We start from the raw sequence: 27,384 nt of genomic DNA, 5'->3' as shown, positions 1-27,384 counted from the left end.
TTCCCTGCCAGCCTGACAGTTATGAATGTTCAAACCTACCCAGATTCCCTGGTAATATTTCGACTCTTCCATTTGCCCTCTGAATATCAAACAAGAAAAGACAAGAGAAAAACTGCACTGGATACCACATTGCAGGGCCAGAGGAAAAAACAACCCCCAACATCCACATTCTTGACAATGAAAGCTTCAATAAATTTTCACCAGCATTGTGAATGGTTCTCTTAGATGTTTTTCTTTGCAAATGCTCACAATTACACTTACAGAACATACATATCTCAGTCTTGTTCATTTTTATTGAATACCAACCTATTATTCATGCCCATTGAAGTAAATTGAAACATTCTAATAAATTTTCTAGAGACATGGTTGACAGTAAAACCAAAGGAAATGCAATACTCATCGAAATAAAATTTGCAATGTAACCTCTAATCCTTGGATTTGCGGTTCTGGAGTTCTACAGATAATGCAATGATGAATTATTAAAGATAGAGGGACCTCAGTTCTCAAATCTAAGACTGGTTCAAAAAAAAAATTATTATTATTATTATTTTTTTTTTTTGTAAACCTCAACAAATTAAGCAAGAGATCAAAGCTTACATGTCCTTTCCCTGCCTCCTACTGGAAATAGTTGCCTAGAAGCTTTTTCTCTACCCATGAAGGTGACAGCACTGGACTTGTCTCACACTCCACAATCTCTCTTTGTGGGTCTTTGGCAGACTCATCCATGTTTACCTTCTCTGTGGGAAAAACTTTGACCCTCCATACCTTAAAAGTTTGGTCCAAGCTTGCGCTATAAACCAACAAACCCTTCACCCCCACCACATTCTCTGTTTCCAAAGAAACTGCTAAGCATCTTACTGGCCCATGATGGCCTTCAATGACAGAAATGCATGAATGGAAGCAATTCCCTTCCTCTCTCCTCCAAACCCTTATGGTTGCATCCTCGGAGCCACTGAAGACTAATTCTCCCAAGGCTACCAAGCAAAGAACTGCAAAATGATGACCTTGCAGAAACCCTCCATGGTTGTACCTCCCAGACATCTTCTCCTTCTCCCAAAAGTTTATAAGCCCATCTGATGAGCCAGAGTAGAGTAGGGTGGTGTTCGGTGATGAACTCAATGCCAAGGCATTCACTGGTGAAAGCTGGAACTTGAGAGTCATGGTCAGAATGTGAGAACTTTCACCAAACACCCTTCTCCAGATTTTGACTGAGCCATCTGAGGAGCAAGTGAAAACACAACCATCTTCTTGGTTGATGACAATCCCATTTACTTGACCTTCATGAGCCACAAATGAATCCACACAACACCTCTCGTTGATCTTCCAAGCTTTGACTGTTTTGTCCCACGAGCCTGTGTACAACAGCTTGTCTTCCTTGTTGTAAGCTAGGCAAGAGATGTGATCATTGTGCTGCTGGCTGCTCTTTCTTGAAAAGAACAAAAATCGATTTCTTTGAGGCAGAGTTGTGATCTTTTTTGGCCTAAAATTCTCTGCAGGGGACGCATCCCATATGCGAACTTTGCAGTCACCATGTGTGGTGAATAGCATTTTCCCCGAGGACAAGATGGCTCGAACTTGACCTGAAGCAGCCTTTATGTAACCAATTTCAGTGCAATCCGGCTGCTTCCAAGCATGAATCCGGCTACTTTCTGAGCCTGTGAATATAAAATCTTTTGATAGTGTGATGGAGAAAATGTTGCCTTCATGTCGGTGGAGGGAGGCAATGCAATGGTAAAGAAGCGGTTGGGAGGGAGAGGTGCGCACTGGGGATAGTGTCCATGGTGTCCCAGGGCTCATAGGCCGTGTAGGAATTGATGGTTCAGAAGCAGCAACAGAAGGTCTTGCTGAAGAAGCTGAATGCATGTTGTTGGTTTCTGATGAACTTTGTTCCTGGTCACCACCAAAGGAAAGTCTCCGAGGCAACTTGATTCTCTTTCTTTCCTCATCCATGAAGCTCCAGAGGTTTTTCTCACAATTGAACTCCATGGCATTGCTGAGCAAAGCAACGGGAACAGTACGTGACAGCTGCAGGAAATGACAGGAAAAATTAAACCACAAGGGTGCTTAAAAATTTGCCTTACTGTGTGTTAGATTTGGAGTTGGGGGTTGTTTAATTTGGAGCATTGAAGGGGGCCAGTGTAGGCTTTCAATTGCATTCAATGTGCGTTACCAATTAGAGCATGCTAGCCACTGAGTTGGACAAAATGCAAGGCTCCAGCTCTGACCATTGTCATCTCCCTCAATGACGATGTTGGAGGGGGCTGGGGCTTGGCTGCCCAAGTTTTTTTCTACTTTGTGAGAGCTGTTGATCAAAAACTCTTCTGATGGAGCAACAATAACTAAATTTAAAAGCCTCTTCCTACCACCCCATTGCATTTGATATAAAATAAAAATAAAATAAAAAAATTATCTTCCAACCACTCATAGTACGGCAGCTGCTAATTAAAGCTTATTTAGACGAGAAGTTTAGAGAAAAATAACAGCACCCAGCTGCTAAAGATTATTTGATTTGCAGTAACTCCTATTTTGGCAAGCAGAACCCTTTTTTTTAAATCACATTACTAAGATGAGATTCTGGTGAAGTGAATCTTTAATTTTACCAGGAGATATAGCCAGAAATCAATGCGGTACATATTCATTGATAGGAGAAATATGCAATAACTTTTACTTGCAAAGTTGGGTGCCTGCTCCTCTTCCTATCTTAATTTTCTGCATTCCTGAAAGCTCATGGAAAGCTGTCATTTCTTTTGGTCTGAATTATCATAAAAAGGAAGGGTCAAAAATAAATAAATAAATCATAATGAAAACAAAAAAACTTTGATACAGAAAGTCATTGAGATTCCTCTCTATCCCTCCAATTAGGCAGCAAATCCCCAATAATTAAAACATAAAAACAAGTAACATGATCCAATGCTTCTTACTATAATCCCCCTACAATTTAATCTCATCCGCTCATTTCTCAAATCTCACAGCCCTTCATGCCTTAAGAGGATACAACTGTATCATCAAGAAGGAACGACTCCAGCCAGAGGGGAACCTCTTCTACCCTGGTTACAATAAAATTACAGTTTAAAGCATGTTTAGCTAGAATATGAGCAACCTGATTACATCCGCTTGGAATGAAAGAGACGGTAGCATTCTCTAACTGTTCTCTAACTGTTGCAAACTCCTCTTGACATCATCAATGAGATGCCCTTCTGGTGCGAAAGACTCCTCATCAGTATTTAAATTGTTAACCACTGCTTGTGAGTCAGACTCAACCAGGATAGAAGAGAAGCCTGCATCCCAAGCAAAGTTCAACCTGAATTAAAGTGCCATGATCTCGGCATGTTTGGGGGAGGTGGCAGTGTCAAGGGGAAGGGCCGTAGCCACCATCACTTCCCCTTTCTCATTTGTAATGACAGAACCAATTCCACCCACACCCGTATCAGGAATATAAGCAGCATCTACGTTGAGTTTAAACTTACCAACAGGAGGGTGAGACCATTTGGAAGCCTTTTCAATAACTATATTAGATTCTCTTCTCATTAGATCTCCATATTCCTCAGACAAATGAACTGCTCCATTAAAAATCATCTCTTCTTTTTTAGAACAAGCTTCAAAAATAGCCTTGTTTCTATTTTTCCATAAGCTCCAGCAGATGTACACAAATAGACGCATTTCAAATGTTGAAAGCTAACTTGTGGCAGCTTCAAAGAAATCACAATAAGTGGACAATTGCAGCCCTTTAAAAACCTCCATGAATCTCACTTTCTTCCAAACTTTTTGGGCCCCAGGACAACTCCAAACTACATGTATTATATTTTCAGAATTTACAATACAGATGGGGCAAGCATCATGAGAAACAATTTTCCTCTTAAGAAGATTAGCTTTGCAAGGAAGAGAGTTGTGGATAGCTCTCCAATTAAAAAAGAAGAGTTTTTGTGGTAGCAAAATCAAAATAGCGAAATTATTGGGTCATCTCAATGGGTTCAGAAACCACATGTTTCGTATCTCTAGGGACCAAACTTTCCTCCAAAAAGAATTTTGGGCTCTTGGGTCCGAAGAGGAGCCAGCATCGCCATTGCAGTCTTTTTTTTTTTTTGCAGCATTCCCAATCAGTATCCATTTTTCACAGAATAAATTCCATTATTAGTATAGTGCCATATCCATCTATCCTTATGATAATTAGCACTCAGAGGGATAGACGTGATGGCCCTGACATCTTCCTCATAGAAACACAGTTTTAACAATTCAATATTCCATACCCCATTAGGAAAAATAAAAGCACTTATTTTGGTTTCTTGATCCAGCACGGGAGGAGAGATAGGGCGAAAAGAAGTAGGCCTAGGAATCCAAGCATCTCCATAAACTAAAGTAGAAGTAGGCCTAGGAATCCAAGCATCTCCATAAACTAAAGTATCTGCCCCATTTCCAATTCTCTCTCACCCCATTGAAAAGCAGCTCACGCCCCCAAATCAGCGACCTCCATACATAAGATGATGCTCTTCCCTTATCAGCCTTCAAAAAATTACATTCAGGGAAATAACAGGCTTTTAGCACCTTATGAATCATAGATTGTTCATTGGTGAGAAGTCTCCAGCATTGCTTAGCCACTAGAGCTTTAATAAAAATCTCTAGGTCTCTAAAACCAAAGCCTCCTTCATCTTTTGGTAAACACAGGTGCTCCCATCTTAACCAGCTGATTCCTCTGTAATTTGCTGAACTGTTCCACCAAAATTCTGATACCATTGAATTCAGTTCAGCACATAAGGTCACAGGAACTTTAAAACCATAGCGTAGTTTGAGATGCATTGAGCCACAGCATTAATAAGAATAGACTTTTCTGCTTTTGAAAGCAATAACTCTTTCCAACCATTGAGCTTCTTTCTTAATTTTTCTTTTATACAGTTAAAGCACTCTATTTTTTTCCTACCAATCACCGTTGGCAATCCCAAGTATTTGTCATGAAAATAAACACTTTGGATGCGTAGGAAGCTGCATACCTCATTCCTTAATTGCATCCGAGCATTAGGGCTGAAAGCAATTGCTGATTTATCAAAATTTATTTTTTGGTCCACCGCACCAATAGATCTGAAACACTTTCTTAGCGAAAAATAAGTGAGAGATTGAGGGGACACCACTTGCAACTTCAACCCCTTTTATTTCACCAGAAATCTCTGCCTGTTTGAGAAGTGAAGAAAATCCCTCTACACAAATGAGGAAAAGATAGGGAGAAGGGGATCTCCTCGTCTAATCCCCCTTTGTGGGATGATATTAGCTTCAACAGCTCCTTGCCTTGTAATTGAATATGAAATTGTAGAAATACAATCAAAGACCAAATTGATCAATTCTACAGGAAACCTAGTTTCTCCATCATTTTACAAAGAAAATTCCATTCAACCCTGTCAAACGCATTTGCCATGTCCAACTTCAAGGCAAATCTTGGAACCTTTTTGCCCCTTCTACTACTCATAGCATGAATTGTTTCAAAAGCTAGAATGACATTGTCTGATATTTGTCTCTTTGGAAGAAAAACATTTTGACTTTCGGAGATGATCATTGGGACACAATTTAGTCTGTTGGCTATGGTCTTACATATGATTTTATAAAGCACATTGCAGAGGGCTATTGGCCTGTATTGGGACACAAACACTGGCTTCTCAATTTTGGGGATGAGAGCTATCAAGGTCTTATTCAAACTCCTTACACTCTCCTGACCATTAAGAATTTTTAAGCAAAAAGTGGCAATTTCATCACCTTAAATGTGCCAATATTTCTGAAAAAAGACAGCTGGCATCCCATCAATTCCAGGTGCTTTTGATGGAGGCATTTGCTTCAGGGTAGTCTAATTCCTTCCTGCTATATGGCTTAATAAGCAAATGCTTCATACCATCAGGAATTTTTGGACTAATCGTGTCTGTGATAGCCTCAATGTGGTGACCTCCTGTTGTCACAAAAAGAGATTGGAAATACTGGCTGACATTGCAGTCACCATTCTCCTATTTGTGCACCAATGCCCATTTGAATTATACACCCCTGGAATGGAATTGTTCTTTGTTTTCTCCCTTGCCTTCTCATGGAAGTAGCTAGTATTCTTATCACATTCTTTCAGCCATTCCACCCTTGAGCGTTGTTGCCAAATGATTTCCTGTTTTCCCAGTAGGTCATCAATTTTCTTTTAAACAAAGTTCTTTCTCTGGATTTGCTGTTTTGTAGGATTGGATACTTGTAAAGTCGCCAGCTCTTCTTTGAAATCTTTGAATTGTAATCTAACACTACCAAAAACATTTTTGTCCACATTTTTAAAACAATATTCACACCTCTTCAGCCTTTCAGTAACTGCAAGTTGGCTATTTGCATGATTATTCCAGGCCTCCTTCAGTATTTATTCAAATCCTTCTTCTTTCATCCACATCTTTGCAAAATGAAAACCCAGCCTGCCTTTCGAATTCGTCGACACATCATTTGGCTGATTGTTATCCCCTTTTTGTACTGATCCTCTGGATACTTGTTGGGAATTCATTGAATTTGAGGGCGAGTGTCCCAGGTCTTTCTCATTGGAGGCTTCTTTTAATAACTCTCGAGCCTGTGTTATTGTTGCATTTGTGGTATGCAATTGGAAGGGCAGGAAGTGCACCTTAAAGCTTACTTCTTGACTACTCCTCTCCTTCATATTAGCTGGAGAGTAGGCTGTAGCAACTAGTTCATTTGAGCTACCTCTTTTCTGTTTTCCAGCAACATTGTTTCCCTTATTTCCCCTGCTCTCTTCCTCCTCTTCCGAAATGGTTTCATAGCACTGACTGTTTGAGGATTGGGCTTGGCCATAGCCTCTTGGGGTCAAAAACCTCCCGTAAGGTTGCTCTCTAGCCATATTCTGCTGTTGTGGTACATGAGTACAATCTTGAAGTGCATGACTAATTCTTCCGAAGCCGAGGCAAAATTTGGGAAGCTTTTCATAGACAAGTTCAACTAGATCAGTGGTGCCCCCAAGAAGATTTATCCTTAGGCCTCTCTACAGAGGTTTTGTAATATCTACTCGAACACTGATCCTCATGAAACCACCCACCAGTTCACCCCCCTCATAACGAGAAATGTCTATACATTTGCCCATTCTGTCCCCAATTGATTTTGCAAGCTTCTCAGTCATTTTTAAAAGGGGAATATTATGTATTTGTACCCAGAAGTCAGCAAACTTCAGATTCATCTTAGATGGTGCTACATTACCATCTGGCTCCTCTATCAAAACAAGCTTCTTATCAAATTTCCAAGGGGCGTACATGACAACATTTTGTTTATCCTCAAAGTGAGAAAATACCTGGGAGGTCTTTAATATCTACTTCACCCACAGGATCCCAGAGCTCCAGTAAACGGTTCTTGAAAGGCTTCTTGAGGAATGGTTTTGGAGAGTACAACTTTACCACTAAGCTTCTTTCTAGGATATCTTGGGATACTTGATCATCATCTTCTTCCTCTATCAATAGTGGCTCTGCTTCCTCTGCTGTCAAAGGGCAAAGCTGGTTTGGACTTCCTCCATTTGAAATTGCTTCTACCCCTGGACCTTTGGACTTATTAATTCTGGAAAAGGTTGACTCTTGTCATTTGATTCTCCCTAGTTAAGAAAGGAGAAATTCTTGTGAGAACACAAGGGAAAGACAAACCCTAGCCATCGCCAGGAGAAAGAGCTCCCACTTCCAAGAGGGAGAGAAAAACCCCTGTTCCGAAAATAAAATTTTGAATGCACTTGTTTCCCTTCATGCCTCTTTTGTTTTTGTTTTTGTCAGTCATCACTTCCTCTTTATCATTATTTTCTTTACAAACACCACCACATTTTTTTTAACTTTCGATTAAACAGAATTTTTGCTCACATGGTAGATCGTTGATGAGCTTCCAGACATAACTATTCGGATTTTCAATCGTTTTACCCTTTAATTGAACATAATTCTTGAATAATTTTCAACATACTGTTTATATCGGGTTAATTTTGCACCGTTAAATTTTTCAAATTTCATCCAATTTTCTGTCAAAATATATCACATGCAACTTTATATGTCTCAGTTTTGATGTGAGACGTATATAAAGGTAAGAAAATAATGACATATTTGGGCCAAGTCCAATGCCAGCGAAAGCAACCTACAACATGCACCTTGGTTTGGCAAGACCATGTAATCTCTTGAAGCCCAACAAAAAGGGGCTAACTGAACTGAACCTAGCCCTATATCAACTGCAAACAAGGCCGAGTTATAATTTGGCTAGTCACACTCATCATTGGTCCAGCTTCTTCTGCTAGTTTTTCTAAGAGAACCAGGAAAACAAAAAAAACAAAAGCATTGCCTCTGTAGTTTGAATCTTTCATATTTGGCTCTTCACTGCAATTATGATAATAAGAGCGACATGTCGTTTTCAGAAGCATCTTTTGTATATGCCCTTTAGTGATAACCTGGGACAGAGAATTGCAGATTTTTTCTTTTAGCTCGTGGATTTTCTATCCCAGGTTATGTGTGGCTTTACTAGTTTTCAATTGTCGGAACATAAAATTTTTGTTCAACTATCAAAACATGGATTGCATCTCAACCGTTTAATTATACATGATCTAACGGTTGAAATGTAAATTATCTTCTCTCACATTAAAATGTAAGACCATAGTGAGTATTCAATTTCAAAATCCCTTTCTTTTTTTCTTCATAATACGAGCAATAATACTATCAAGAATCAAACGCAGGACCTCGAATATAGAGGTAAATACTTTTAACTATTTGCTGTAAGCCTTTAGCGAAAACCCCTCCCTTGAATTACCATAACAGGGAAGGGTGTAAAAGAAAAAAATCACAGTGATGACAGAAACTTTGATCTCCAAGACCAGTGAACAGTAAGACAGTGTCATTGAGATTCCTCTCTATCCCCCAATAATTAAAACCTCACTATAATCCCCCGCACTTCTAATCTTATCCACTCATTTTTCAGAATCTCTTCCTTCCTGCCTATTTTTGGAGCATGGTCGGTGGTGTTTGTGGCCCAAACTTTGTCGAGCGTCCATCACCTCCTCTTTTATCATTATTTTCTTCACAAACATGTCCCACCACCAAAACACAATCCTTTTACTTCCTTTCTCAATTGAATTCACAGGATTTTAGCTCACTTGGTAGAATCATTGATGAGCTTCCAGACATATCCATTAAAGCATGTTGGTGACAGCTAAGACCACTTCAAAAGAGACATGATTGGATGTCTGCACTGCATGTATGGACATATATATTTTGGTACTACCCCTTCCATATATATTCCCTTTTGTCTTCTAAATGTCAAATTAATTCATCAAACATTATGTATAGTATGCATAATATAGAGTACATGCATGTCCTGTGACTCTTTTTAATAAACCCTAATTATTATTTTCAACTTTCTATAGCTGTTGTTATTATATGAAAAATACTTCTCTCGTTTTCAGTAAGTAGAAGTTCATATATTCCTCCGTGCCAATAGCAATGTAATATGTGTGTATAAATTATTTTTTTGTGTGTTTTGAATGAATTATTTTTGCATATGTGTGAAACTGTAATTCTCAAGAAAAAAAAAGTACATCTTTACCGACAAGAAGGCAAGTAGTATCCTTATTATATATATGAGACCTAGCTAGGGCTTGTTTGCCATCTGAGCCTTCCTAATTCTAAACCCGTATCTTCTGCTCTCCATACTCTTCCCAATTAAGTCTGCTTTTTGAAAGATGGCCAAAATAGCATTTGGGCGCTTTGATGATTCCTTCAGTTTGGGGTCCTTTAAGGCCTATCTTGCAGAGTTCATCTCAACCTTGCTCTTTGTTTTTGCAGGAGTTGGTTCAGCCATTGCTTACAGTAATCATTTCTTCTATTCAATTCATTTCTATCTTTTGATCTATCAAAACAATATACTAAAACTGAAAATAATAGTTCAACTTGCGAGGCACTGTGTCATGAATTCGATCCTGTGACAGAAAGACGACGATACAATCTATAACAATTTATGATTTGAGATTTAATTACTTGCAAAACAATTTAAATCATGCACTAATAATCCTTGGTGATTTTGTAACGATTTTTTGTTGTTGCTTTTTGTGTGCAGACAAGTTGACATCCAATGCTGCTCTTGATCCTGCTGGGCTAGTAGCCATTGCTTTAGCCCACGGCTTTGCTCTCTTTGTTGCGGTCTCAGTTGGCGCCAACATCTCTGGTGGACATGTGAACCCAGCTGTCACCTTTGGATTGGCTCTTGGTGGCCAAATCACTGTCCTCACTGGCATCTTCTACTGGATTGCCCAGCTTCTTGGTGCCATTGTTGCTGCCTTCATTCTCAAGTTCGTCACCGGAGGCTTGGTAAGATATTGCTCAACATGCCAATCCAAAATTAATACAACTTTTTCCTTCACTCAACGAATAGTGCATGGAATGACAGCTTTGTCCATCCCAACCTAAGCCTTCATGCACAAAATAAGGGCAATTATGATATTTTGGTGTTCTTAATTTTAGGAGTGACAAATTATGACACTTAAGGCTTAACCCTAATCAACTTAGCTAGCACAACAATTAGAATTTGGCTCTCTATTTATCCGTGAATGAAATTAAAAGGTTTTATTTGGGGGATTTAGTGGAATTTCTTTGTACAAAATAAAATTGTGTTGATAAGTTTTGTGATTTATGCAAAGGACCGCTAGGGATACCATATCTGTTCACTAACAACATTTGATTGATTCTTATTTGAGTTCCTTTTAAATTAAATCTTATCTATTACGAACAAGTAAGGTACTACCACTTAAACTGAGACATCATTTGGTGAACAAATTTGATAATTGTAACGTTACTGTTATGAAAAAAAGTGTTTTAAACTAATTATAGTTACTATTTAGCGTATACGTACAAAGGAATCTTAATTTATTAGTTTAATTCAGTGTTGAAACTAACTATGGAATTTCTGTTCAGACAATTCCCATCCACAGTTTGGCTGCCGGAGTTGGAGCCATTCAAGGAGTAATATTTGAGATCATCATCACCTTTGCTTTGGTTTACACTGTGTACGCAACAGCAGCTGACCCCAAGAAGGGCGCATTGGGCACCATTGCCCCCATTGCCATTGGTTTCATTGTTGGGGCTAACATCTTAGCTGCCGGCCCATTCTCCGGCGGATCAATGAACCCAGCTCGCTCTTTCGGGCCTGCCGTTGCTAGCGGCGACTTCCACGACAACTGGATCTACTGGGTTGGGCCCCTGATTGGTGGTGGGCTTGCTGGGCTTATATATGGCAATGTATTTTTTCACACAGAGCATGCACCCTTAGTCAACGAGTATTGATATGGTTGAAAATTGAGTATGTTGCATGTGTTCCTTCCTAGCCAGTCCTTTTGCCTTCGTAATAAAAGAAGGAAGAGCAAGTTTTTGTTCTTGCTTCTTTTTCTTATCAACTTTCCAATTATTTATTCTCAACTTGGAACCCTGTTTTATTGTGCTGTTTGTAAAGCCCATTTGTAGGTCACTTTTTCCTTGTGAAAATGAATGAATTTGGTGAAGCCCGGGCCCCTCTTTCTTCTGTGTATATGGTTTGTTTAATTTTGTGGGTTCTTTTGGTTTTTTTTAGTACAGTCGATTGAGGGAGAGTGTTTTATATAAGTATTCATTGGGTGTTTGGAAGTTTCGAACTTCTAACTACATGACTCATGAGTGAAGGTGAAATAGTTTAACCAACTGAGCTGTACCACATTGGCATGGGTTCTTTTGGTTTTGGATGGGAGGAAAGTCCATTTTTCCAATAATGCAACTGATGACATTCTGTGCATTTGTGGAAATTGGCTTTAGAAATGTAGGTGGAAGTAAGACAATTCAAAGCAAAAATACACATGAGAATGTACACGCATTGAAGCCTTAAGCATAACCTAATTATGAATTTTCTATAATTTGAACCGGATTTTGAATTTAATTTATTTATCTAATTAAAACTTTACAATACTGGTTGGCAAAAATGTCTTATGATGGTTGTGAAGGGTCTACTAGGATTTCCTCATAACGCCATTCATGTGCTTTCCATTCTGGCAGTTGTTGGACAACAACCTGCAATCAAATGAGAAAGAAGCAATTAATTCAACCCAACTATCCATGAATTGATGAAGATGTTTGTTTAAAGACAACATAACCAAAAATACTATATTGTTTTCCAACATAGAGACATCACAAACCAGTCCTCTAGAATCAGGTTTCCCAACTGTGGTTTGGCAAGCAAGTCTCCAATTTTTCGGTTTCTGCAAATTGTTCAATTCAATGTTAAGCCTTCACTACAATTAGGCATACTGCTCTCACGATGATAGTCCAGTCTAGTCTAGTCCTCCCTAACAAACGAGGCTCATGATCATACCTTTTTAAGGTGTTCCTTCTCTTTGCCTGTTCGAGGGTTTAACAGCTCTTTTCCTTGAACAACCTAGCAACACAAGGAAGATTCTTCACTCGTTCAAAAATTGAAATGACTCAAATCAGATACGAGAAAAGGGGGAAAAGAAAACTGTGAAAGATCACCTCAACCATACATGTCCCGCAGGTTCCTACTCCCCCACAATTGAGCAGAGTCCTGGCCTGAACATTTTGAACATTTTGAGCATATATATGTTTCTGTTCTAAATCACTAGAGAGAAGCTTAGAGCAAGAGAGAGAAGCTTACATAGGGTCCATACAAATCAATATTTGAATCCAACATTATATTCCTAAGCTTCTGCCCTCCACAAGCTTGACGAAGATGCACATCTGGTGTTTGATCAGGAAGTAACACAGACTGAAAACAAAACAACAAAACCAATGAATGACACAAATTATAAGTTTTCATATGAACACATATATACATAGTTTATAGAACTTACACTAACAAATGCAAAATCAACCAAAGGGGGTTGCTCTGGTTCAATGGCTCCAGATGGGTTCTCTTGGGATGTGCTAACTGCTCTAATTTTTCCTCTGGAGAAGAAGCTGAGAGGCTTAGAGGGTCTGAGAGTTGAATGGGAGTTGGCAATGGTGGAATTTATCAAGTTGAATGGGAGGGAGCAAAAAGATGAACCACAAGAGCTCAGTTGGAGACTGCCCATTTTTGATGATGATATGTTGAAAGAAAGATTATTATTATTCTTTTTTATAAAAAGATAGGTTGTGTTGTGTATGTAGGATAATTTAACAGTGCTAGTTTCATGGGTTTGGTTTGCATCATGATGGATGTGTGGTGGATTTTGCTAATTACCTTATCTCATGTGCAGTGGTTGCCCAACAAATATGGCATAAATAAAATAAAATAAAATTCAAGATAATTGGGGTTGGACCAAAATGGGACCAAATCTCAATTGGGAATGCATGCCTGCTCAAAACATTGGGCTGGGCTGCTTTTGGTTTTGAAAACATTTGGGCTGATTAAACTGGACCAGTCTAGACCCAACATTTCATAGGCAAATTTCAAAAAGCGCTAGAAGGAGGGTTCGAACCTCCGACCTTGTGGTTAACAGCCACACGCTCTAACCAGCTGAGCTATTCCAGCACGTTGGCAATTGTTCTAACATTAACGATTTAAAGTAAGTGAAAACTTTGATTTGGTTTTGTGTTGGCGTAGCTAAGTGAGGGTATTATGGACATTTCCCAGTACCCGGTCATCTCATTAGTGGTTTTTTTTTTTTTTTTGGTCCTAAACAACAACTCATCAGTGTTTTGACGGGATGCTCCTTATATAAGAAATCAAGAACATATCAACACAAATCATATCTAAAATGCCTCATAAAAAATGATCTAAAATGTAAAACTTCCAATGTTTTTTTATGAAACAACAATATACGGTCACTTATTTTGGGCCACTTTTGGATTGGGTTTGATGGGTGGGTTGGGTAAAATTGTGGACCTTACAAGCTATAGACAATTCTCCCCCAATAAAAACTCCCAAGATTTCTAACACCCTGCTAAAACCCCCTTTGAAGTTTGAAGTTTGAAGTTTGAAGTTGCACAACATTTTCATTTTTATAGACCAAATCAATGAGAATTGAGTCGCAATGCCAATGCTTATGCCCCAAGTCACAAACCTCCGTCTCCTCTTCTTTTCCCCTTTCCCTCATCTCTCATTATCTTCCCTCAGTCTTAAACCCTTAAAACCTCGCACTCTCTTCACCGCCCTCGCTTCCTCCTACCGAAAACGACACCGTCCCATTCCCAACCAATCTCCCAATCCTGGTGCCAGAAACAAAACCACTCTCAGAGAGAGTAGAGGCAGAGACAAAGCAATGGAGGAAACTAAGGAGACTGAGACTGCTGGGTTCAATAAGAGAAGAGCAGAGGGTAACGATAAGAATGATAGGCCCAAGAAGAACCTTCAGCGAAAAGTGCGCACGCTCAATCCTATCAATACCCTATCTTATGTGCAGGTATGTTGACTTTTGAGGTTTTGGCTTTCTGGGTTTTCATTAACGTTTGAGTAGACTGCATAATTGATTGCATTGGTTCTCGTGTTATATTTGTTAATCTGATTTCTGGGTTTTCTTTAGTTGTTGTTGAGTATAGTGTAGTATTCACTGCATCGGTTCTTGGGTTACATTCATTTCTTTGATTTTTCTCATTTAGAATAGTTCTGCTTGTTTAATATGACTCATCTCAAGTGGATAATAATGTTTCAAATACTCAAAGGTTGTACCTTCAGTAAACCATCGAAACAGAACTACTTTCTGCCCTGACATTTCACTTCATCCTCTCTCTCTCTTTTTTTTATTACACTGAAAGGCATCTAACCCTTGACCCATTTTCGCACCCTCAAATAAGTGACATTGACTTTACTCGAGTAAGTGGACTTGGGATTTGAATTATAAAAACCGGGTGGGAGTACTAAAGTTGGGAGTGTGATTCTAGGAACTGGTTGCAATTTTTTTGGATTTGAAAATCTGGCTTCTAAATTGGTATTCTGTTTTTGGACTTCAGTTTGGATTTAAATTTGTTCTCATGGTAATTTCTTGGTTGTGGGATTTGATTATTGGTGATGAGAAGGAATCAAAAAAGTTAAATTCAGAATGTTATGGTTTTGATTTACCAAGCAGATTTTTGCTGAGTTTTGCGTTGAATGGATACTTCTTGAAAACCGAAAAAGTTTGTATGTCTTAACTTTAGAAAGCACTGTTTGTTTCTATCATTTATCTTTTTAGTTATTTATGGGGTAATAATTTGGTCTTGCTTTTACTCATTGCAGGTACTAGGGACTGGAATGGATACTCAGGATACATCTCCTTCGGTGTTGCTATTCTTTGACAAGCAAAGATTTATATTTAACGCTGGGGAGGTAAGTGTCAGGTGATTTGCATTAGGAACTCAATGATAAACCCGTTTTAAAGTAATATAATCTCTTACTATGCAACTCTCACTGCAGGGATTGCAAAGGTTCTGCACAGAGCATAAGATTAAGTTGTCAAAGGTATAAGATATCTGGAATCTTTACCCATCGTCTGTTGTTGGAACTTGGAATAAACATATAAATTGTTCTTCATATTGATTCCTGAGGTTTCTTCCTATGATTGAGATGCCTAATTGATGTTCTTGATTCTTCTTCAGATTGATCACATATTTCTCTCTCGTGTCTGCTCGGAGACTGCAGGTGGACTTCCAGGTTTGTTTCTTGAAAGATCAGCTAAGATGTTGTAGTTGCAGTTAAAGATTGTTTATTGTATTTTTGTTCTTCACCAGTAAAATGTGTAGTAACTCTGTATGATGAGATCTTTAAGCATAGTATTGTGCTTTCAATATCTGCACTGGTAATGAAAAAGAGATTGTTCTTGCTGACCCTGAATTGCCCGACTTTTACTTTACATCACAGGTTTGCTGTTGACTTTGGCTGGCATGGGTGAAGAAGGAATGTCTGTAAGTATCAGATTGACTTTCTATGATTTTCTTCTTTTCTGTAATCAGCCTTAAGTTTTATTTAAATTGGATCCAATCTCCCAGATATTAGTTTAAATAATAATTTGCGTTGTTTTGAAGGTCAATGTATGGGGTCCATCAGATCTCAAGTATTTGATTGATGCTATGAGGTGTTTCATCCCAAATGCTGCCATGGTTCACACTCGGAGCTTTGGGCCCTCTGTTGGGGGTCTTATGGCTAGTCAAACAAAGTTTACAGAACCCATTGTTCTTGTTGATGATGAAGTTGTCAAAATATCAGCCGTTGTTCTACAACCAATTTTCTCGAACAGGGCTCAGCTCCTGAATGAATTATCCATCACTCAGAATCCTACAGAAAAGGTTTTTAATGACAGGGTGGATGTGTCAAAACCCTTTAGTCCTAATGGAAAAAATTCACCTACTGGAAAGCCTGGTGACATGTCTGTCATTTATGTCTGTGAATTACCTGAGATCAAAGGGAAATTTGACCCTGAAAAAGCCAAAGCTTTGGGTCTTAAACCAGGGTCTAAATATCGGGAACTGCAACTTGGGAATTCAGTGAAGTCAGATTTTCAAAACATCACGGTTAGTTCTGAAAACTTTGGAAAGAGATTAGTATAGCATTTATTTTCCAATGGTGTAATCCATTGAAAATGTTATAGTGCATTCTATGTTCTAAGTGTTCTGTTTCACTTATTTGTTTAGGTTCATCCAAGTGATGTAATGGACCCGTCTATTCCTGGTCCAATTGTGTTTCTTGTCGACTGCCCAACGGAATCTCATTTGCAGGAGTTGTTATCCGTGCAATGTCTCAGTAGCTATTATGCAGATTTCTCGGGCCCCCCAGAGAATGCTAAGGTTGTGACTTGTGTCATTCATTTGGGTCCTGCTTCTCTAATAAGCAGTCCTAACTACCAAAGCTGGATGAAGAGATTTGGTTCAGCCCAACATATCATGGCTGGGCATGAAAGGTGAATTGCTTTTCCTTTCGAGAAATCATCTAGGACCTTCTTGGTGTACGGTTTTGAAAACCACTCTTGGCTTCTCTTTCTGTTTCCAGGAAGAATGTGGAGATTCCGATTCTAAGATCGAGTGCAAGAATTGCAGCTCGACTTAACTATCTGTGTCCACAGTTCTTTCCAGCTCCAGGTTTCTGGTCTCTTCAGCACCTTGATTGCTTGGCACCAGAATCCACTCCTTCAAGTGAGGTTTGTTAGAATATCTTTTCTTCTGTGTACATTAGGTTTGTTAGGATGGCTTGGAAGTTGGCAGGACCTTGATCAATGTTATATTTTATTTTCTAGCCTGTTTTTAAGAAATTTGGGGCTCATTTTGCAGCTAATTTGGTTTTTATTTTATTTTATTTTTACCAGGGTTCTGTTTCAAAGGTTTGTGAAAGCATTTCCGCTGAAAACCTCCTCAAGGTATGAATTGTTGATTTACTTGGATGCACCTAATAAGTAGTTTTGTGGCACTTATCATGTGAACCGGATTTTCTTTTCTCCTTCATACAATAATTTTCTTCTTAAAATAAGACTTTATTCCTAAATTTGCATCAGAAATATATATATATATATTGGTAGTCCTTCAATCTATAATTTTTTTTTTTTTGGGTCGAAAGTCCTTGAATCAGGTATTTAGGAAGTCTTTCTTCTTTTTTCTTTTTTTTTCTTTTTTTAAAGTATCTAAAAGTATACAGCCCAGAGAAAATTTGACAATTTTGGAGAGTGAGTTTGGTACTGAGAGTTTTCAAAACAGTGCTTTTGGTTTAATTGCATCATGTCATCCTTTTTATTTTTCTGTCTTTTCTTTTACCCAAGTATGATTATGAACATTTTCCAGCAATGAAAGGATAAGTTTATGCTTACATGTTAGAACCTGTTTCTCACTATCCATGCCTGCGTTTCTCTGCTGCATTGCAAGTTCTGCAATCATTTTATTAATTTAAGAATTTTAATAATGAAGATTTTCCTGTTTGTTGAACAGTTCACTTTGCGTCCTTATGCTCGTCTTGGATTAGATAGGTCGGTTATTCCAAGTCAGGTGGCGTCCTCAGAAATCATTGATGAGTTACTATCAGAGATTCCCGAGGTTGTAGATGCTTCCCAATGTGTTAGTCAGTTATGGCACCAGTCCACAGAAACAAAGGACGAGATAAGGTTAACTCATGATGATAAAGTCATAGTTGAAGAGCCATGGTTTGATGAGAATACTCTTCCTAGTTGTTTGGAAAATATAAGAAGAGATGACTTGGAGATAGTTCTTCTTGGGACTGGATCATCTCAGCCATCTAAATATCGCAATGTCAGTTCTATCCATATCAATCTTTTCTCTAAAGGAGGTTTACTTTTAGACTGTGGTGAAGGAACCTTGGGACAGCTGAAAAGAAGGTAACACCGTTGGAACTTTAAAATTGCATTTACTACTTATTCCTGAAAGTTTCTCATTCTTTCTTCCCCTTTAGATATAACATTTTATGTACATTGACAACAGATATGGCGTAGAGGGTGCTGATAATGCTGTGAGAGGTCTTAGGTGTATTTGGATTTCTCATATTCATGCTGATCACCATACGGGGTTGGCAAGAATACTTACTTTGCGACGTGATTTGTTGAAAGGAGTGCCTCACGAGCCATTACTTGTTGTTGGACCGAGAAAACTTAAATTCTTTTTGGATGCATACCAAAGACTTGAAGATTTGGATATGCAGTTCCTTGATTGTAAGCACACCACCGAAGCTTCTTTACATGCTTTCGAGGGCGTTACTGAAACAAATAAGGATCACTCTTTTCTAGGAAGTCCAACTAGTTTCGAGGACCAAAGAGATAAAAATACAGATAGGCAAGTGGCACAGAATGTTGATTCTACTCTATTTGCTAAAGGATCGCGTATGCAGAGCTATTGGAAGAGACCGGGTAGTCCTGTTGACAACAATGTAGTCTTTCCAATTTTAAAGAGCTTGCAAAAAGTGCTCGAGGAAGCAAGTTTGGAAGCCTTGATGAGTTTTCCTGTCATCCACTGCCCACAGGCATTTGGTGTTGTCTTGAGGGCTTCGGAGAGATTGAATAGTGTTGGAAAAGTGATTCCAGGTTGGAAGATTGTATACTCAGGTGATACCAGGCCCTGCCCGGAACTTACAAAGGCATCTCGTGGTGCAACAGTTCTTATACATGAGGCAAGTGATGACATGTATTTTGTGTTTTTTTTTTTTGGTCAAAGTTGATGGAATTTTGCAATTTCGTAAGAAATTGTGTGAAAAGGAAAAGGATGGTAGTTAATCAATTGCAATGCTGATTGTTGCAGGCAACTTTCGAGGATGGCATGGTGGACGAGGCTATAGCACGAAACCACAGCACAACCAAGGAAGCCATAGAAGTTGGGAACTCTGCGGGTGTTTTTCGCTTAATCCTTACCCACTTCAGCCAGCGATATCCAAAAATCCCAGTATTTGATGAGACACACATGCATAAGACATGCATTGGATTTGACATGATGAGTATTAACATAGCCGATTTGCCCGTGCTTCCAAAAGTACTTCCATATTTGAAACTTCTCTTTAGAAACGAGATGATAATCGATGAATCGGATGAGGTTGTAGATGCTGCTGCAAGTGTAGCTTCTTAATAGGAAATTACGTCATTGTTGTAATTCCCTTTTTTAATTAGTTAATTTTTTTTCCTTAACTGTTTGTAGTTTGAGTAAATTATTCAATTTGAGAGAGCATTGGTAATTGCATGTGGTCTAATGCTAGTCTTTTTTCCCTACTACATACTAAAGTCTCTCATCCGTTCACGCTCATCTCTCCAATGTTGGTCCCACTCAGCCCTCAATCTCTCATGTCTTCGTACTCCCATCTCGCCAATGAAACCGAGCAAATCAATCAAGTTAACAATAAATATTTATATATACCGCTTTGGAGGGCATCAGAAGGTTCTCTCTCTGTTGTGGATGGAACAAAAGGTTGCGGAGAAGGGTCGGGTTATTGTAAGTTTGAAATAATTAATTTCCTTTTCTGCACTTTGGCCAACCTTCATATCACAACCAACTATATCGTGTCTCTCTCTTTGTGCAAGGCTCCTCCTCAACACTCCTCGAGAACAAATCTCTACAATTTTCATGGTTCCTTCTCTTATCGACCCTTCGAAATCCAATCCCAAACTTCTCCTTCACTTTAGTCTTCATCTCCTCACTCTGCTTGTCTTTGTTAATGACAGCATTTCTCATCCAATCAGGTTCATCATCTGAGTCAACTTGACCATCTTTTGCACCATTACGATCAGATTCAATCCTATCTTCAGTCTTCTGTTGTTGCCTCCTATAAACCACCCATTGCAAAGCACTACAAATGATACTGAGTTTTTCCAGTCCCTATTGAAGTACAATAATTTCAAATCAAACCCAATGGAATAAGAAAAGGGAAGTTTTCGACAGAAAGTAGGGACAAAAAGAAGGAAAAGTATTGAAATTAAAGTTCGTCGGTAATTGTAACTTCAAACTACTTCAACTCTAAAGTATGCTAACTCTAAATTTGCATTTTGGGGACACATTGACACGAATTCTTGTTTTTATTTGGTTCTCTCCATTGTCCTAGCAGTCAAAAGTGCATACAAGCAACCAAATCAAAAGGTTTTCCTATTCCTTTGAACTTCATAAACAGTAATAATCTTGAATCTTAGTTCATCTATGCCATAAATAAATAAAAACTTTGTGACAATAAGTGGCGGATGCCCAAAAAATGCAAGCATATAAAATGAGGGTTTTTCAATCGAAGTCGTGAGCTTCAATCTTCGATAATGGAGAAAAATATGCCTAAAAGGAAGAGTCCTATAGCATAGAGATTGAGCGGTGAGCTATGACTTGCCTGTGGGGCTTTCGAGCATGGAAAGACCTCCTTTGTTGAGAGAGTGATAGAGGGCTTTTCAGAGAGCTGGATGCTTTGCTCTGGTAGCTCTCTCTCTCTCTCTCTCTCTCTCTCTCTCTCTCTCAAGCTCGACTCTGTAGACCTCTGTTTCGCGCGCCTTCACTTCACTCCCGCGAGGACCAAAAATGGGCCTTTCCAATTGGGCCATTTTGTTTTAAATTTTTTTAAGGAAGAATTAGGCCATTTGTCTAATTAATTCCTCTTTTTTCTTTATTTAATTTTTTGTTAATGAAAATAAATTTTATCCTTACATACTTCACAATGTGGTCTTCCAGAATGAATTTTGTATCACATATTTCACTTATTAATGAAACATGATCATGACCCAAGAAATTATAAGTGTGAATGATCATCTAAAGAAAACTCGGCAAATATATGATTAATTGACTAGAGCAAGTTAAAAATGAACGCATATTTTTCTTTTTTCTTTTTTCATACAAGCAATATTGGGTAAGGGAGATTCGAATATAAGACTAAAGTACAAAAATAATCTGCTATTAAACACTTGAGTTACAAATCTCTTACACGTGTTTTGGTTCTCAAGCCTAGCATAAAAAATAAAAAAACAATTCTTCTTTCTCCTTTGGTATATTGGAGGCCAACAAGAAGACACATGGGCCACAGAGTCAGGCCCATATCTACACTCAAAGCCCAGGCCAACAAATTCCATCATTATTCAGCTACGAAGTTCGACTTACCGTAAAACCCTCATTCGCTTACATGTTGATGTGCTTTGCATTTTTGTTGGGATTTTTGAATAACCAGAAAACGAATTTTTCATTTTGACGATGATTTTCCAGGAAAATGTTTCCTTTTTATGATTTTTGCTTTTGGGTTTTTTTTTTATGGCTTTGTGTTGTTTTTTGTTGGTATTAAAAAAAAAAAAAAAACTGGAGTATTAAATAAGGATAACATAGTATATAAAAAAAAAATTATATTTCTTGATTAATATGAAGAAGAAAAAAAAACAAGTTTTACATGGCATTTGTCATATTTTCATGGAAAATTATAACATGAATGACTATAGGACTCATGACCTTGAGATTTATAGTGCATGTTGCCTGAAAATTCATATTGGAAAATTGGTTTTCTTTATTTATTTATTCTTTGGTTGAACGAAGTCAGAGCAACAAGTAGAAACATATTTCACAATATACAAAAAAAAAGTATGTGGATCCAACATATTAAGAACGGAAAGCAGAAAAAAAAAAATCAAAACGTTAAATAAATAGAACTAATATACTAAAATCAAGCCCCTATTAAGTTTAAGCAAGGAAGGTAAAGATGAAGATGAATATGAAAAATAATAAGATCTTCACCATTAAAAATTATAATAATATATAATATGATGAAACTAGTTACCACCACGAATTATAATAATATATAATTGTATTCCATGAAAACATGACAAATGCCATGTAAAACTTTGTTTTTCTTCATATTAATAACGAAATAGGAATTTTTTGATTTACTATATTATCCTTATTTAATAAATAATTTTACTTTTTTATTTCATTAAATATGGGTAGTTTGTGGTATTTTGAATATTTCATAATAGTTCAAAGCTAAACTAAACCAAACCATATACAGTATGACTCTGTTTTTAAACCGTTTAACTTTTCTTGGTTAAAACCAAACTAAACCGATAATTATAATTTAAATTGGCCGGTTTCATTGGTTTGGGTGGATTGATGCCCACCACAATAATAGAGATAGACACGATATAGTTGGTTGTGATATGTAGGTTGGCTAAAATGCAAAGAAGGAAATTAATTATTTCAAACTTACAATAACGCAACCCTTCTCTGCAACCTTTTGTTCCATCCACAACAGAAAGAAAGAACCTTCTGATGCCCTCTGAAACGGTATATATAAATATTTATTGTTGACTTGATTGATTTGCTCGATTTCATTGACGAGATAGGATGAGGACGAAGAGATGAGGGATTGAGGGCTGAGTGGGACTGACATTGGATTCATCGATGAGCTACACTTGCAACAGCATCTACAACCTCATCCGATTCATCGATTATCATCTCGTTTCTAAAAAGCAGTTTCAAATATGGGAGTACTTTTGGAAGCACGGGCAAATAGGCTATGTTAATACTCATCATGTCAAATCCGATGCATTTCTTATGCATGTGTGTCTCATCGAATACTTGGATTTTTGGATATCACTGGATGAAGTGGGTAAGGATTATGCGAAAAACACCCGCAAAGTTCCCAACTTCTATGGCTTCCTTGGTTGTGCTGTGGTTTCGTGCTATAGCCTCGTCCACCATGCCATCCTCGAAAGTTGCCTGCAACAATCAACATTGCAATTGATTAACTACCATCCTCTTTCTTTTCACACAATTTCTTACGGAATTGCAAAATTCCATCAACTTTGACAACAACAAAAATACACAAAATACATGTCATCACTTGCCTCATGTATAAGAACTGTTGCAACACGAGATGCTTCTGTAAGTTCCGAGTAGGGCCTGGTATCACATGAGTATACAATCTTCCAACTTGGAATCACTTTTCTAACACTATTCAATCTCTCCAAAGCCCCCAAGACAACACCAAATGCCTATGGGCAGTGGATGACAGGAAAACTCATCAAGGCTTCCAAACTTGCTTCCCCAAGCACTTTTTGCAAGCTCTTGAAAATTAGAAAGACTACATTGTTGTCAACAAGACTACCCGATCTCTTCCAATAGCTTTGCATACGCGATCCTTTAGCAAATAGAGTAGAATCAACTTTCTATTCCACTTGCCTATCTGTATTTTTATCTTTTAGGTCCTTGAAACTAGTTGGACTTGCTAGAAAAGAGTAATCCTTATTTGTTTCAGTAACGCCCTCAAAAGCATGTAAAGAATCTTCAGTGGTGTGCTTACAATCAAGGAAATACATATCCAAATCTTCAAGTCTTTGGTATGCTTCCAAAAAGAATTTAAGTTTTCTCGGTCCAACAACAAGTAATGGCTCGTGAGGCACTCCCTTCAACAAATCACGTTGCAGAGTAAGTATTCTTGCCAACCCTGTATGGTGATCATTGGCTTTCTTTGCTATGCTTGGACACCAAGGATCTTTATTGGTGTGGTGAATAGAGAGGTGCCAGTTCAATTGAATTTCTAGTTTTGGTGTAAAATTCAAATTTTATTTCTTAAAAAATAAGAAAAGATGCTCCATTGAATTCATTTCTTAAAATTGAAAAGAAGAAAAATGGACTTGTTGCATTAATGCTTCAATTTATTTTGACTTTGTTGGGGGACAACAAGAAAATGGTCTATTTGGTTGAGGAAAGAAAAAATTTCTAAGATAAATGTATATAACACCATGTACTGCTTGCACCTCCCATAATTGACGTTTTAATTGTGTTCTCAATATTTGATTAACTGACACATGCAACAAAATTCCTAGTTTGATTCAAGTAGCCACTTATTTGGTACCTCACAAGGAGAATGAATAAGAGTAGGGAAAGGCAGTTGTACTCGGTGGGCACTCAACTTTGGAGCAACGTCTAGAATTTGATGTTGATGAACTTAAATAATTAGTAATTGTGAATTTAGCCAACGAAGTCTAGCCTACTGAAAAATGACTTTGACTTGCAAACTAATAGTCTCAAATTCAAACATCCATCCATGACACATAATAGTATACGTTTAAATAATGTGCATGGATTTTTAAAACGTTTCATTTTCTCTCATGTTAATATTGCCTTAAAATGAATCAATGCATAGCAATGTTGTCTTTTCCTCAAGTAATAGCAATTACATTCAGAAATGCATAGCAATATTGCCTTATGCATACAAATGTTTAATGGAAAAAGTGTTATTTCATGCACGATGTCTTCTATGATGAGAGACATTTGACATATGCTTCATCAATTTTAAAGTTCGAGAAGCTAAGATGATTGTGGATAGTTTAGCACATTATTTATTACACTTTTTATAATCAATTTTGTACATAGTTTAGTATACTTTTTATATTCAAATTTGACATGTTAAGAGCATCCACAGTGGGGAGGTGTATTTTCGAGGGTGTAAAGCCACTTTTACATCCCCTTTACACCTCCGGGAGGTGTAAATACGTTTTTTGCTCTAATGAGAAACGATATAAATCTAAGATGTATAATTGATTTGCTCCATTTTTCCTCTCTTTTTCCCAGCTGGGTCCCACCTGCAAGAGATGTAAAATTAGATGTACAATTGCATCTATATTTACATTTCAGGGTGGTGATGTAAATATACATTCATTTAGACCCCGTGGTGATGTAAATATACATTCATTTAGAACCCCCCATTGCGGGTGATTCCGATCACCCGGGATGTATATTTAACATACATCTCCATTATACACCCCCTCCCCCACTATGGATGCTATAAGAATTAGAGTCTAGAGAAAGAAAGAGAGAGTCAACACTCTCACGGCTCTATTTAATACAAGTCTTCCAACAAACATTTGAGAGAGAGAGAGAGAGAGAGAGAGAGAGAGAGAAAACAAACAAATCAAAGAGAAAAGAAGAGGAAAAATAGTTTTTGAAAGAATTAAGAAGGTTGATGAAATCATTTCAAGCATCCATGAAATGATTCCAAATATCAATGAAGTTGTTTTGAAGGTGCACGAAAAAGAAATGCTTTCAAATGTCAATGAGGGTGAAGGAAGTGCTTCCACAAGTGGAAGAAATTGTTCCAAATGTGAAGATTTTCTTGGACAACACCAATGGAATCATTGAAGCGCTTCCGACCAAGAGGCAACTCGGACTTAGGGTGCTCGGAATCGGCTTGATTGTTGGTATAGCTATTTGGCTCTACAACGGGAATTCTTTGGACAAGAAGGCAAGCAAGGAGAAGAAGGCAAACAAGGATGATAAGGCAAGCTAGAGATAGCATGAAGTATAATGTAGTTAGTATGTATCTATGATCTTCCATGCCCACCTAGCCCTCTAGAGCTTGTCTTTGGTTGCTTTTCTTATATTTCTATGTATTTTGTCCAAGTTCATGTATATTTTCTTAGATTTCTATGCCTTTTGGCTATTGATCATGTTTCTTCTCTTATGTTTCTATTTTTTATATTTTTATGCATTTGGGCTAAATTAATATATATTGTCCTTAGTATTTTTATGATTTTATGTTCAAACAGTTCGTCTCTTTCATTTGAAATTCATGCTATTTATTAAATTTTAGTATTGAAATTTGTAAATTGTAAATGGCAAGGGATAATGAGGTTTACTCTTTTCACAATCTTGCTTTTCAACTAATAAATTCAACCCTTGGTACCATATGTATGTGCATGATGACTGTTTTTTTTAATGCCACAATACAAACATAGATGAATAGTATAGTAGACTAGTTTTCTCTCATTGGCCTGCAAGTATAGCAACGACGGGTTCTCAAAGAAAAAAATAAAATCGACAAAAATTGCACACTTTTAAGAACCCGTCGTTGCTATACCTGTATGCCAATGAGAGAAAATCACTCTACTATACTATATGTCTATGTTTGTATTGTGGCATTAGAAAAAAACAATCATCATGCACATATATATGGTACCAAGGACTAAATTTATTAGTTGGAAAGCAAGATTGTGAAAAGGGTAAACCTCCTTATCCCTTGCCATTTACAGTTTATAAATTTCAATACTAAAATTTAATAAATAGCATGAATTTTAAATGAAAGAGATGAGCTGTTTGAACATAAAATCGTAAAAATACTAAGAGCAATATATATTAATTTAGCCAAAATGCATAGAAATATAAAAAAAAGAAACATAAGAGAAGAAACATGATCAATAGCCAAAATGCATAGAAATCTAAGAAAAGATACATGAACTTCGCCAAAATACATAGAAATATAAGAAAAGCAACCAAAAACAAGCTCTAGAAGGCTAGGTGGGCATGGAAGATCATAGATACATACTAACTGCATTATACTTCATACTATCTCTAGCTTGCCTTCTCATCCTTGTTTGCCTTCTTCTCCTTGCTTGCCTTCTTGTCCGAAGCATTCCCGTTGTAGAGCCAAATAGCTATACTAACAATCAAGCCGATTCCGAGCACCTCAATTTCTTCCACTTGTGGAAGCAGTTACTTCACCTTCATTGACATTTGAAAACATTTCTTCTGCATGCACCTTCGAAAACAACTTCATTGATATTTGGAATCATTTCATGGATGCTTGAATTGATTTCATCAACCTTCTTAATTCTTTCAAAAACCATTTTTCCTCTTCTTTTCTCTTTGATTTGTTTGTTCTCTCTCTCTCTCTCTCTCTCTCTCTCAAATGTTTGTTGGAAGACTTGTATTAAATAGAGCCGTGAGAGTGTTGAGTCTCTCTCTATCTCTCTAGACTCTAATTCTTAGAGCATCCATAGTGGGGGGTGTATAATGGGGATGTATGTTAAATATACACCCTGGGTGATTGGAATCACCAGCAACGGGGGGGTCTAAATGAATGTATATTTATATAACCACCATGAAATGTAAATATAGATGCAATTGTACATCTATTTTTACATCTCATGCTGATGGGACCCAGCTAGGAAAAAGAGAAGAAAAATGGAGCAAATCAATTATACATCTTAGATTTACATTG

General features: G+C 37.6%; 4 protein-coding genes and 1 non-coding gene across 6 annotated transcripts; 2 read left to right on the top strand and 3 right to left on the bottom strand.

The window, feature by feature from the left end:
* Window positions 1–385: 385 nt before the first annotated feature.
* Window positions 386–7,734, bottom strand: LOC148917900 (protein JINGUBANG-like). Of its 2 annotated transcripts, XM_089050973.1 has the most exons (3): window positions 4,369–7,734; window positions 2,171–4,326; window positions 386–2,025 (listed from the first exon to the last, which is right to left on the bottom strand). In XM_089050973.1, exon 3 carries the CDS (start codon window positions 1,984–1,986, stop codon window positions 616–618), a length of 1,371 nt encoding a protein of 456 aa, XP_088907099.1. In that variant the 5' UTR covers window positions 1,987–2,025; window positions 2,171–4,326; window positions 4,369–7,734; the 3' UTR covers window positions 386–615. The 2 variants fall into 2 exon arrangements, with proteins under 2 accessions (XP_088907099.1, XP_088907098.1); XM_089050972.1 differs by having other exon boundaries at window positions 386–4,326.
* A 1,525-nt stretch (window positions 7,735–9,259) lies between these two features.
* On the top strand, window positions 9,260–11,541 carry DELTA-TIP (delta tonoplast integral protein). Its single transcript, XM_008230247.3, has 3 exons — window positions 9,260–9,830; window positions 10,078–10,328; window positions 10,932–11,541. The coding sequence occupies exons 1-3, from the start codon at window positions 9,704–9,706 to the stop codon at window positions 11,298–11,300; spliced, it is 747 nt and encodes a 248-aa protein (XP_008228469.2). The 5' UTR covers window positions 9,260–9,703; the 3' UTR covers window positions 11,301–11,541.
* A 318-nt stretch (window positions 11,542–11,859) lies between these two features.
* On the bottom strand, window positions 11,860–13,148 carry PNSB3 (NDH-dependent cyclic electron flow 1). The gene is made up of 6 exons (XM_008230248.3): window positions 12,851–13,148; window positions 12,655–12,765; window positions 12,513–12,569; window positions 12,355–12,417; window positions 12,179–12,241; window positions 11,860–12,053 (listed from the first exon to the last, which is right to left on the bottom strand). Exons 1-6 carry the CDS (start codon window positions 13,070–13,072, stop codon window positions 11,970–11,972), a joined length of 600 nt encoding a protein of 199 aa, XP_008228470.1. The 5' UTR covers window positions 13,073–13,148; the 3' UTR covers window positions 11,860–11,969.
* Window positions 13,149–13,438: 290 nt separating this feature from the next.
* Window positions 13,439–13,512, bottom strand: TRNAN-GUU (transfer RNA asparagine (anticodon GUU)). Its single transcript has one exon. It is a non-coding gene; the product is annotated as a tRNA-Asn (tRNA).
* Window positions 13,513–13,928: 416 nt separating this feature from the next.
* Window positions 13,929–19,626, top strand: TRZ4 (tRNAse Z4). Its single transcript, XM_016793624.2, has 12 exons — window positions 13,929–14,383; window positions 15,196–15,285; window positions 15,373–15,417; window positions 15,555–15,609; window positions 15,817–15,860; window positions 15,981–16,466; window positions 16,587–16,852; window positions 16,942–17,089; window positions 17,255–17,305; window positions 17,868–18,271; window positions 18,375–19,056; window positions 19,185–19,626. Exons 1-12 carry the CDS (start codon window positions 14,015–14,017, stop codon window positions 19,503–19,505), a joined length of 2,961 nt encoding a protein of 986 aa, XP_016649110.2. The 5' UTR covers window positions 13,929–14,014; the 3' UTR covers window positions 19,506–19,626.
* The last annotated feature ends 7,758 nt before the right edge of the window (window positions 19,627–27,384 follow it).

This window comes from Prunus mume, linkage group LG4 (assembly GCF_029339155.1).
Source record: "Prunus mume cultivar Tortuosa linkage group LG4, ASM2933915v1, whole genome shotgun sequence".
Classification (NCBI taxonomy): Eukaryota; Viridiplantae; Streptophyta; class Magnoliopsida; order Rosales; family Rosaceae; genus Prunus; species Prunus mume.
This window is presented reverse-complemented; position numbering and strand designations above follow the sequence as displayed.

Excerpts from the sequence above, each read along its gene's own strand:
- PNSB3 (XM_008230248.3), bottom strand. The coding sequence starts at position 13,072 with ATGGGCAGTCTCCAACTGAGCTCTTGTGGTTCATCTTTTTGCTCCCTC. Across the intron at positions 12,570-12,654 it reads TTGATTTGTATGGACCCTAT|GCCAGGACTCTGCTCAATTG; the intron begins GTAAGCTTCTCT and ends CAAAATGTTCAG. Across the intron at positions 12,418-12,512 it reads GCGGGACATGTATGGTTGAG|GTTGTTCAAGGAAAAGAGCT; the intron begins GTGATCTTTCAC and ends TTGTGTTGCTAG.
- LOC148917900 (XM_089050972.1), bottom strand. The coding sequence starts at position 1,986 with ATGGAGTTCAATTGTGAGAAAAACCTCTGGAGCTTCATGGATGAGGAA.
- TRZ4 (XM_016793624.2), top strand. The coding sequence starts at position 14,015 with ATGCCAATGCTTATGCCCCAAGTCACAAACCTCCGTCTCCTCTTCTTT. Across the intron at positions 17,306-17,867 it reads CCGCTGAAAACCTCCTCAAG|TTCACTTTGCGTCCTTATGC; the intron begins GTATGAATTGTT and ends TTTGTTGAACAG. Across the intron at positions 18,272-18,374 it reads TTGGGACAGCTGAAAAGAAG|ATATGGCGTAGAGGGTGCTG; the intron begins GTAACACCGTTG and ends CATTGACAACAG.
- DELTA-TIP (XM_008230247.3), top strand. The coding sequence starts at position 9,704 with ATGGCCAAAATAGCATTTGGGCGCTTTGATGATTCCTTCAGTTTGGGG. Across the intron at positions 9,831-10,077 it reads TGGTTCAGCCATTGCTTACA|ACAAGTTGACATCCAATGCT; the intron begins GTAATCATTTCT and ends TTTTGTGTGCAG. Across the intron at positions 10,329-10,931 it reads AGTTCGTCACCGGAGGCTTG|ACAATTCCCATCCACAGTTT; the intron begins GTAAGATATTGC and ends ATTTCTGTTCAG.